Below are 12,156 nucleotides of genomic sequence, written 5' to 3'. Positions count from 1 at the left end.
TTTTTTTTTTTTATAGATTTTAGGCCTTTGGACAGTATCTTCTAGGAGAAATGTTTTTAGTTTTCATCGAAGATCTTGTCTAACTGGAAAAAATTTGACTTTTTTCTGCAAAAATTTTAATGTGCATTTTCAGAATGTTCTCTAAAAATTTAAAAAAAATTGATGCAGTAGTTTGTTTTCTAACTTCAAAAAATCGCCTTTATCACACTTGGTGTGTCCGTTTTGTTCAATTCAATCCAACATCAAAAATTCTTAAAGTATATATTATTATATTACATATAAGCATAAACCTGTTTTTATTTTTATAAATTATTATTGAAAAATCACAAATTTATTCCCATTAATAAATATTTTTATTTTCTTTCTTTTCTAGAAAAGTGTTATCAAAATGAAGTGTGTTACTGTAAATTAAAGACTCTGCAAAATATCTTCAAATTTGTGTATTTATTTAGGTGAGTACATCATTTTCACTATCTTCTTAAATTTTCTCACTATAACCATCTTTCTTCGTTCATATATTATAATTTCATAAATCGGGGTAATTGGGGAGCTATCTCATAGAAACTTTCGAAGTGAAAAAACGAACTATTTAACAAAGTTGCTAAGGAGAGTATTATAGTTTTGTTCACATAACGGTTATTTGTAAGTCCTAAAACTAAAAGAGTCAGATATAGAGTTAAACATATATACCAAAGTGTTTAGGGTGACAAATAGAGTTGAAATCCGGATGTCTGTCTGTCCGTCCGTCCGTCCGTGCAAGCTGTAACTTGAGTAAAAATTGAGATATCATGATGAAACTTGGTACACGTATTTCTTGGCTCCATAAGAAGGTTAAGTTCGAAGATGGCCAAAATCGGCCCATTGCCACGCCCACAAAATGGCGAAACCGAAAAACTATAAAGTGTCATAACTAAGCCATAAACAAAGATATTAAAGTGAAATTTGGCACAAAGGATCGCATTAGGGAGGGGCATATTTGGACGTAATTTTTTTGGAAAAGTGGGCGTGGCCCCGCCCCCTACTAAGTTTTTTGTACATATCTCGGAAACTACTATAGCTATGTCAACAAAACTCTATAGAGTCGTTTCTTTCAGGCATTTCCATATACAGTTCAAAAATGGAAGAGATCGGATAATAACCACGCCCACCTCCCATACAAAGGTTATTTTGAAAATCACTAAAAGTGCGTTAACCGACTAACAAAAAACGTCAGAAACCCTAAATTTTACGGAAGAAATTGCAGAAGGAAGCTGCACCCAGGCTTTTTTTAAAAATTGAAAATGGGCGTGGCGTTGCCCACTTATGGACCAAAAACCATATCTCAGGAACTACTATACCGATTTCAATGAAATTCGGTATATAATATTTCTTAACACCCTGATGACATGTACGAAATATGGGTGAAATCGGTTCACAACCACGCCTTCTTCCAATGTAACGCTATTTTGAATTCCATCTGATGCCTTTTCTGTATAATACGAGTATATACATTAGGAACCAATGATGATAGCGGAATAAAACTTTACAAAAATACGGTATTTGAAAAATATGTAATTGACGGATAATGAAATCTCGATTATCACTTTATCATGCGAGAGTATAAAATGTTCGGTGACACTCGAACTTAGCCCTTCCTTACTTGTTTTCTAGTATATTTTAGCAATTTTTGACATTTCATAAAGGGATTACATTGGCTTCCTTGGGTAAAAACAGTCTTTTTAAAATTTTTTTTTCTTGTAAAAATTGAAAAAAAAATTGAAATTAAGTGAAACAATACATGTTTTAGTTAAAACCTTAACTTAGAACATGGATGAAGGAAAAAAATGAAAACTGCACTTTTGGCAGACATTTTTTGAAAAAGAAAATGAAAATTTCAGTGAAAATTTCGAGAATTTTATTTTGAAAATAGTTGTAACGAAAAAATGAATACTTCGCCCAAGTCTTTAGGAATTGTATTCCAAAAACCTGTGTAAAATTTCATGAAGATCGGTTAGGTAGTTCTCGAGAAATCAAAAAACACGATTTCGAGAAAAACGCGTTTAAAGACGAGCGAGCGCACAAGTTCTCAAGGCTGTGTCTCCAAAACTAATACTCGGATCAACCTGAAAATATAGGAAAATATTCTAGAGGTGTTGTAGAATTTAAAAAGACAATAAAACAGTTCGATTTTTTGAAACCCGTAAACCCATGTAACGATGCAATTAACTCTTGTGAATGCGAGCTTGGTCCGGTTAACGGGATTTAATTGTGAGGGCTATGTATTCATACAGCTCCTTCATTTTGTAAATTAGCAAATTGTTAAGCTAATATAATCAAAATGGTATTTGAATAGCTTAAAGGTTTATCTAAAACTCCTATTATACATTTTCATACTAGAGCTTGTATTAAACTAAGGCTTGAAATTTTGCCTAAAAGTATGCAGTGAGCTAAAGATAGCAAATTGTGAGTTCTTTAGATACTTCTACTATTGCAACAATTTTGTGTATACTATTTGCAAATTAAAACACTGTGCACTTGACCCTCAAATATGAGCTTATATACGCATGGACACATGTCTGTCTGTGTTTATGCGCTTTTTATAGTAGATCGCCAAACTATGAGAATAAGTTGTTTGCAAGACACCACCACACACACGCGCTATGAACAAAAATGCATATGAAAATAAAACAAAAACAACAAAAACGTATTTAAGAGCACAAAAGATAGCTAAAGTTATTTGCGCTTTGCTAAACCGTCTTCTGTCCTTTCGACATCTTTTTTATAACCAAGAAGCTTAAGTCATATTGACCATTTGCGGCATGAAAAGGTTAAGGCAGTAGGGCATAATTGTACACACACACTTACATGTGCTGTTGCATAAATGCCGCAAACTTTATGCACCGTGATATATACATATATATTTATATAATATATCTGTGCAGTTGTCGGTTGGCAGCTAAGGCTATTGTGAGCGCGCAAAAAAACGTCCGCAGTGCTAAAGATGAAGACTTACGAGTCCATAACAATGTGGACAGCCGCGCAGCCGTAAAAGAACACGAGCATGGGTATAATATGTACCTTTTAAATGTGCGCATGCGCGCATAAAAGCACAACAGCGCAGGCGGCCATCAACTGCACAGTCCCCAGAAAAGGCATGGCAAGGCAAGTCGAGTGGAAGATATATTGTACCGATTTGACCAATGGATTAAATATGTATATATGTATGTATGGCGCAGATAAAGCAAAATACTGCGAAAGCAAATAAAACAATAAAATAATAACAGCAATAATAATAATAACAGTGGAGACAATCGCAATAAAAAATCAGCATAATTCGTTGGCGATGTCAGCGATTGTGTTGCTGTTGTTGTGCGATCGTTTTTGATTTCGTTCTGAATTATTTATTTATTTAGTTTGCTCGTATTGTGCTTCTTCTTCCTTTTGTGCTTTGCTAAACGATATTAAATACTATGAAACGTCAACAGTGGAAATCGTGATTTTTTGACTATTCAAGGGAACAATGGACAATATTGAGCGTATTAAAAATAGTTGGAGCGCATAAAATACCCTTTTAGTTGTTGTATTACATTTAGTTGAAGATTTGTCTTTATACACGGGAGGATAGTAATATGTGTTGTCTTAGGTGTTGAAAATGGTATTTTTAGTAAGGATTATGAAGATTAAAATGATATCATATGCCTTGGTTTTCATTGAAAAAAATATCAACTCACAAAATCGTACAAATTTCCATTGTTTGGAATTAAAATTTACTTTAAAAGGTTTTCTTACAACGCAATAATTATTTTATAGTTTTGTTTTACCACGCCGTTGATTCCAAAATCACTATTTTAATTGGTAACTTGAGCAAAATGCAGACCGCTGTTAGCATTAATATCGATATCGGATACCTAATAAGCTTCTAACCAAAGCTTCGGGTCTCTCATATTGGCCAAAGCTGGTCACCTTTGTGCGATTGCTTCTTCAAATGATCCAATTGTTAACAGTATAGGTCCGATTTATAAGTTTTGAAGGAGGGAGTAGCATTTAGAAGATTTCCTTCTAATCCCACCAAATACATAGCCGGATCTTCAATAATGGCTGCGATTTCTTTCAACTTTAACGAAGATATTTTTGCATGAATACTTAAACAAAAACGATCCATCATATATTGATGTCTAAGGAAAAGCTTTCTGCCAACCAAAAAATATGATTTCTCATAAACGACTGAGCTAAAAATTATGGCATGAATTCTGCTTTCAAAAAAATGTGTTTACCTACACCGGTTACCAAAAAGGCAAAAGAAACCTTTTGGGATGAAGAATCTATGTAGATCATCTGATAAAGATTTCATGGTCTATTGAACTGTAGAAAATTACATATTTTTTATTAGAACTTTCAAAGAATGAACTTCTCTTACTATGTATCTATAGTCTGATAAAAAATCCACTCAGTTAGAATAATATAGATTTCTAATTTTATGTGTACAAAACCACCCAGGCATTCATGATATGCAGACGCCTAGGGCTGCAAGCCAGGTATCATTAGGTGGCTGTATACCTTGATCGTAAGACCTATTGTCACTTATTCAGCGGCTGCTCAAATATCTAAGTCTTCGGGAGGCTTTCAACTATCGAAGCTGCACAGGCTCGCCTGTGTCTGCGCGTCAGTGGCAATGCGCACTTGCCCAATCGCAGCACTTGAAGTCATGCTGGAACTCACACTGCTGTATCTAGTAATCAAACATGCTGCTCTTGGCAGCAGAGGATTTCGGCAAAGGGAAGATAACGTCGTCTCAACAAATGAAGGCCCTAGGGGAAGACATACCACTAGCCCTTCTTCCAAGGAGACGGCGTTACGAAGAGGCTTAACTTTACAAAGAAGTTCAGAGTTACTCCCGGCGGAATGGAACGATTCACGGTCGACCTACTACTGAGGGGCAGCACTATCCAGTGGTACACTGACGGCTTGAAAACACCGGAAGTCATTGGAGCAGGCATTGCAGGACCACATGCCAACATATCCATACCAATGGGACATTTTCCGAGCATCTTTCAAGCAGACGTCTTCGCTATAAGTCAGTGAGCAGAGATCCAGGATGTTGGAGCCAGTATCACGGATTGCAGTGGGGTCCCAGTGATCCGCACTGAGGAGGGAGTGGGGAGAGAACAGCATTGGCAACAGATACAGGAATGCACCATGCCAAGCTACTTCTAGGAGGTTCAATCTTGCAAGGTTTAAAGAAATTACCAATCTTCCTCGAGACAAATTCACCCCCTTGTCGCGCTCTATACAGGGCTCTTCAGGCTCAGGAAGCACTTGTCCAACATAGGCATAGTCTCTGGCGCAAATTACCGGTTCGGCGCCATGGAACAGGAAACTCCTGAAGACCTGATTCTGTATTGCCCAGCAATTTGCAGAAGCAGGCTCAAATCCCTACGTGAACAGCGATCACATCACCTCAGTCACTCTCAGCAGGCTTCTGGAATTGTTCAGGATGCTAAACCTTTGTGACCAAATGTGTTATATGGGTGGGGACAATAGATCATAGACCGCAGTGCAAAGCCTCAATTTTCCTATCTACCTATCTATCTAAACAGACTTAATCATTTTCAACTGTACATAAATATCAAAGTTCTTCAGGAGTTTTTAAATTTCGAGATATGTTCACGAAATTTGGCCAGGATTATTGCCTTAAACAACGATATTATCTCCGAAAAAAAGTGTTCAGATCAGATTACTTATAGCTGCAATACAAACTGAACGGTCAAAAGCAAGCTCTTATACGGAGAACTTGTTTATTTGTGAAGGGTATTATATATAATGACCACCGAAGCTAACGTCTTTTTCATGTTTCTTAAACCACTTGACAAAGGTCCGATCAACTCAGATAAAATTTTCTTCATGATGTTTAACAACTTAGCGCACATCTTAAATTTGTTCACTAAAAATATTAAAATTACCAAAAATAACATTCTTCTAATATTATATAACACTTGCGAAATACAGTCGTATCAAATCTTAAAACCAATGCCTTTAAATTTTCTAATTAATATTTAATTGAACCACATCAAAGCTGTTTACGATGCACCACCTGACTATCTATTTACCTTCAACCATAGTAACAAACACAGAGGTACATAAAAGTAGAATATGGTGCGCCTGACCCAAATAAGACATCCACATTGACTTTCAGGCTATAGAATTGCACTAGTGACCCTGCTTCAAAAATGTTGCAACTCAGCGAAACTGACCTAGAGCCATCAAATGACTAAATGAGCAAACATTATTAGTCGTTCCCGTAATGTGAGTGTGTGTGAAGGCGCTAACCACCACCCTCTCATACATACATTTACCGTACGTATATTGAAATTGACTGCCAACCTATAAACCTTAACGAAATTGAATCGATTTCGCGCTGTCAATAAAATTTTGAAGGCCACGCATCTCGGAACACACCTTTGGCCATTTAAAGCCACCATTAATGGTTAAGCATCGGTGGCAATAAAAGCATGCAACGCGGTAGGTCATCATCATCACCTGACACAGCAAGGTGCTTCCTCCGGCCACATAGCGTGAGGCGGAAGCATAAACACGCGTTGCAAGTTCTCGCCATACCGTTAGTGCGGAGGCGATCAACTCGGCCAATGGATAAAAAAAATGCCACTAAAATCAAAGTTAATTGGTGATTACACAGAGCACAAATAAAAACAGAATTTCAATAGACAAGCACACACACACACACTGTCTTCGGTCAAAGCAGGTCAACTCACTACAAGGCGCCAATAAATTTTCGGCTCGCACATAAACTACTCCCTCGTTGATGACTGTACAATTAAAAAGCGTTTAAGCTCTCTACCATACTGTAAATTGAGTTGAGGGCAAAAATGTTGCAAGTGCGACTGTGTGCGTGTGTGTGAGTAGTTGAGAAATCAAGTAATCAAGAAATCAATGCGGCAGTTGGCACACCTTAATCTGACACGAGGCATCTACTAAACGTCAATTGTGTGCCTTAATTTGTGGCTTTTCCGACCGAGGCGGGCATTAAGATTACGCCAAGCCAAACAAAAAGCCCAACAACAATAAAAGTAGAAAAACCAACAAAAACATAATCAACTGTGTGGCATGTGGAAAACTGTACTATAGAATTTATAATGCAACGCAGCGAACCGCATTGAGAATATTGAAATCGAATATCTACACAGTGAGAAGTTGCAACAAGGTGAATGTTGCAACTGTGGTAGGTAAGCGTTGATTGGGCAATCAGTGTCTTGCTGTGGCAATGGATTACACCGAACATTTTTGTTTTCAATTTTCAAAAGCAAATTTTGACACTCTTGAGAGATCAGTATATACATAGATGCAAGAGAGATGAGATAATTGGAGATGGTTAAAAGGATACAGGGGAAATATGGATCAAGAAAGGAAAATAAGAAAAAATATAGGCTGATTTCGTGGTAGAGATAGAGGCACAGATAGAAAAATAGAGGCATAGAGGAAGAGAAGTTTTCTTCTTCTTTACTCGCGTAGACACCGCTTATGAGGTTATAGCCCAGTTAACAACAGCGCGCCAGTCGTTCATTTTTTCGCGATTTGGTGTCAATTCGAGATACCAAGTGTAGCCAGGTGCTCTCCACCTGATCTCTCCAACGAAATAGAAGTGTTCCTCTTCCTCTGCTTTCACCGGCGGGTACTGAATCGAAAACCTTTAAAGCTGGAGTGTTCTCTTCCATCCGGACAACTTGACCTAGCCAGCGCAGCTACTGTCTCTTGTTTATCGCCATAAATCTCGTACAGCGACTGCTGTATTCGCCGTTATCCATGCGGAAAGACCCATACATCTTCCACAAAACTTTTCTCTCGAAAACTCCTAAGACCGACTCATCAGATGATGTGATTGGCCAGGCCTTTTCACCATATGACAGGATGGAAGTGATGAGAGTGCAGTTTGGTCTTTGTTCGTCGAGAGAGAACTTTACTTCCCAATCAATTACCTACTCAGTCCGAAGTAGCACTTGTTGCCAAGAGTTATTCTGTGCTGGATTTCGAGGCTGACGTTGTTGTTGGTGTTAATGCAGGTTCGAAGATAGACGAAATTATATACGACTTCGAAGTTATGACAGTCGACAGTGACGTGGGAGTCAAGTCGCGAATGCGATAAGTGTTTGTTTGACGACAAGAGATATTTCGTCTTGTCCTGGTTCACAACCAGAGCCATTTGCTCCGCTTCCTTATTCAGTTGAGGTCAATGACGAGAGAAAAAAAGCTATGGAAATAAAGATAGATATGAAGGAGAAGGCGGAGATGGAGATGGAGTTAGAGATAAAGATAGAAGAAATTTTAATGAAGGTATGTCTATATCTATATCCGTATAGGGCGCAGATATGGAAATAAATATAAACATAGAATTAGAGATAGTGATGAAGATAGAGGAAGAAATTGAAATAAATTATATATAATTGAAATAGGTAAAGGAATAAAAACTAAAATCGGTATAAAGATAGAACTATAGCTAGAAATAGAAATATATAAAGGCAAATAAATAGATCAGACAGACAGAGGTATACATACAGATCCATATATTGAAACTTATAGAGGTATTATTGTTAAGGTTAGGTTACGAAGTCGATTCTAACTGAGATCTTATTTGGATAGCATCCGTCCCATAAACTCCTATACCTTAGATCATAAGACATTCACAAATCGACAAAGCGCATAGAGCCTATGATAGTATTTTATTTTGACAAGTTGAGTCGATTTAGCCATGTCCGTCTGTCTGTCCCTCCGTCCCTCTATCTGTGTATAAATGAACTAGACACTCAGTTTTTGAGATAACGATCTAAAATTTTGTCCTTATATAGAAAACATTTCTTTTTGACGAAATATCTTCACAAAACTTAACGAACGGATTGTTCTACACGATAATCTATAATCCCTGAAGGAATTGTTCAGATAGGACCACTATAGCAAATAGTTTCCATACAAAGAAATCGCTCGAAATCCAGTCCTTGTATGAAAACTTTTTACTGGACAAGATATCTTTACGAAAATTGACATAGATTATTAGGAAAGGTAAGAGAAGAATCTTCGAAGAAATTAATCGTACCGAAATACTATAGCTTATAGCTGCTATACAAAGTAGCCGATCAGAAAGATAAAATTATTTATATACCCTTTTATACTATTAGAAATGCACCTCTGAAGGGTATTATTGCTTCGGTGCAGTCGAATTTAAGTTTTTACTTGTTTTAATGCATTTTTTTAATTACTATACTTTTTTTAAATTTATTTGTCTTGATTTTATTCGTCCATATTATATTAAATTTTATTTTGTTTTTTTTTTTCCTTATTTTGTTAATAATATCATAATTACACATATTTTTTATGTCAATGTTCTATTTATGGCCCACCTTTGCTTGTTCTACCGATTTCTGCTGAATTTTCGAAAACTCACATTTTATTCCAACACTCGCCCACCCGCGAAGCTTACTAATACTACCTGTAAACAAACATGAAAAGCAATCTATAGATATGTAAATGCAGAAGTAATACCAAGAAACATACATTCATACAAACACACAGACATATCATGTCGCCCGCCCGCGCTAAGTGGCTTCCGCGGTCTACTCACGCTCACTTACAACACAAAAACGAATATAAATACATAAAAATACTTTCATATGTATGTATGTATGTATGTTTATTAGCCGCCCACCCACTTGTTACAGGTTGATTGGCTTTGCGTCGCCCACTTGTGCCCCTACGTTGGCCAACTTCGTACACGACGTGATTTTCGTGCTTCAGTTTCATAGATTTCGCTCAAGCTGTCACCGATGCAGACATAACAGTGTTTTCGGGGTTTATTGACAGCGCTGATAATGGCCAACATTTACGCCAGTCACAAGCGATATACTATATAGCCATAGAGTGAGGAACGGTAAATAACTGCATTAGCACACATGTCACACCGCGACCACAATTTGTCGAAACTAGTTCAGCAGTTTTTTGTCGGCCCGGTAGACTGCGGTCGGAGACACACGCACACACACACACACACACGCAAAAGCATATATGAATTCGGCTTAGCTCGTTTATGGCATAAAAAAGTACGTCGGCATGACTAATCTTCGCCCATACACACAACACACACACACACAAAGAGCGTATCTGTCAGCGCTTTTGTCTGCCCCAAAACGCTTACGCTGCTGCTCGTGTTAAGCAATGCTCCCGCGTTTTAGCCACATTGTTGTTGTATTGAAAATGAAAGTGCTCATTGCAGGTAAAATAAAGTAAACATTGCGGCGTTGTTAAATCTTCGTCGTCGTCGCCTTTATTTGTCAATGTCGTAAACCCAATTTTCGCTTGCGTACAAGGTTTTCATGAAGCGTCGCATGCGAATGACCAACAAAAACAAAATCATTTAAATTAAAGTTAAATCGTGCAATGGCGCTTGAGCTCTAAACTGCCCACAATTTAGACGCACTAAACGGTACTTTCACGCTTCGCATTTTAATTTCACAAATAATTCACTTTTGTAATACACTTTTATTTATATATACTATATATAGTTGCCTTTCGATTTCCACTATTTTCACTACTTACCACAATCAAATCGTTGTCTCGACTGGTGGAGACCGTGGCGCCGAGCCACTGATAGGATTTTCGTTCGATAACGTCGCCGTAAGTGTTGCGATGATTTCCTGCAAGATATGCAAATGCCGTTAGAGATAAAATTTTAACATATTTTGCTTAATTACACTCCAGTTTACATTGAAAGCATAAGCACAATTAAACTTAAAATCTTGTAATTTGCATGGTGAGCGCAAATAATATAAATCTTTCAAACGGTGTATATTATGCGTGTTTTATTGCTCGGGAAAGTTTGAGCTAGGCTCTCATGTCCAAAAATAGTTTGAGAAAGTAACTGTAAAGTTATATAGTTCAATTTTATATAAGAATCCAGTTAGATTTCTCACTTAAGTGGCATAACAGTTCACTTTTCTTTCTTCTTAATTTGGTTATGCCAGTTGCTTGTTCGATTCGCCACACCCAAAGGTTTGCAGCATCGAAAACATTAATATAATAAAAACAGCGAAAGTAAAAAAAAAAAAATTAGCAAAAACATAATTAACCCGATCAATGTTTCTCCTTCAAATATATATACTTAAATATTAAAATTAAATGAATCCTTAAAATTATTTTAAAAATATATACTAACAAGAAAAAACTTCAACTTTGGCTGCAGCTAATGCAGGGTTTGTTCGGAAAACAATACACTGAGTTGATTTAAAAAAATGTATTGAACCAATCGTGGCAATTCTTTAAGAAACTTTCAATATAGGCTCCTTCTGCGTCGATGCAGCGCTGCCAGCGCGATTTCCAAGCTTTGAAGGCGTCACGGAAGCCATTCTCCAAAATAGAGTTGAGAGCCGAGGTGCGTGCTGCTTGCATCCCCTATTTCGCCTTAAAATGTTTACTTTTCATCGGTCTTTTCATGCAAGGAAGCAAAAAAAAAGGTCGGGGGGTCACATCTGGTTAAGTAGTTGTTCACAAGAAAGACGTGGTGCAACTTCCAATCGGCTACGATGTCTTGTCGGACCCGATTGACCCTTCGTTTGAGTCTCTTGAGTAACTTCCACGTAAAACTTGGCGTTAACGGTTTGTCCAGGAGGCATAAATTCATGGTGGACAATGCCTTTGATGTCAAAAAAGACAAAGCGCATGGTTTTCGTTTTGGATTTGCTCATTTTTGCCTTTTCTGGGCGAGGAGACGCCGGCGTGTGCCACTCGGAAGATTGCCTCTTTGTTTCTGTATCATACTCAAAGATCCATGACAATTTCACAAATGTTTAAATTTTCATGGCATACTTCAACACGCACGCTGCATTTTCGCGGCGGAAGAAAATCAGTCCTATTACCTATACAAAAGGTTCCTGCCAAGAATAATCCATGGCAAATACTGTGAAGATATCTCGTCCAATTAAAAAGCTCTTCATACGAGGGTTTGATTTTGAAAGATCAGTTTGTTTGGCAGCTATATACTATAGTGGTTGGAATAGTGGTTAGATCGGTATCTCAAAAACTGAGTGACTAGTTCATGTATTTGCAGACAATCGCACAATCTACTCAACTTATCACGATTATCACGTAAAAATATACTTTATAAGATATCTGGCGTTT

At 37.3% G+C, this 12,156-nt stretch overlaps 1 protein-coding gene across 5 annotated transcripts in view; it reads right to left on the bottom strand.

Annotated features, from left to right (window-relative positions):
- LOC126759625 (integrin alpha-PS2) overlaps nt 1–12,156 on the bottom strand; it is a 97,122-nt gene that overhangs the window by 28,581 nt on the left and 56,385 nt on the right. For all 5 annotated transcript variants that reach the window (XM_050474524.1, XM_050474526.1, XM_050474525.1 and 2 more), the window contains exon 4: nt 10,579–10,676. In XM_050474524.1, the coding sequence (XP_050330481.1) occupies nt 10,579–10,676 (98 nt within the window). The remainder of the gene's footprint in view (nt 1–10,578; nt 10,677–12,156) is intronic.

Source organism: Bactrocera neohumeralis, chromosome 5 (assembly GCF_024586455.1).
Source record: "Bactrocera neohumeralis isolate Rockhampton chromosome 5, APGP_CSIRO_Bneo_wtdbg2-racon-allhic-juicebox.fasta_v2, whole genome shotgun sequence".
NCBI lineage: Eukaryota > Metazoa > Arthropoda > Insecta > Diptera > Tephritidae > Bactrocera > Bactrocera neohumeralis.
The sequence above is the reverse complement of the archived record's forward strand: the minus strand, read 5'-3'. Positions and strand labels throughout refer to the sequence as shown.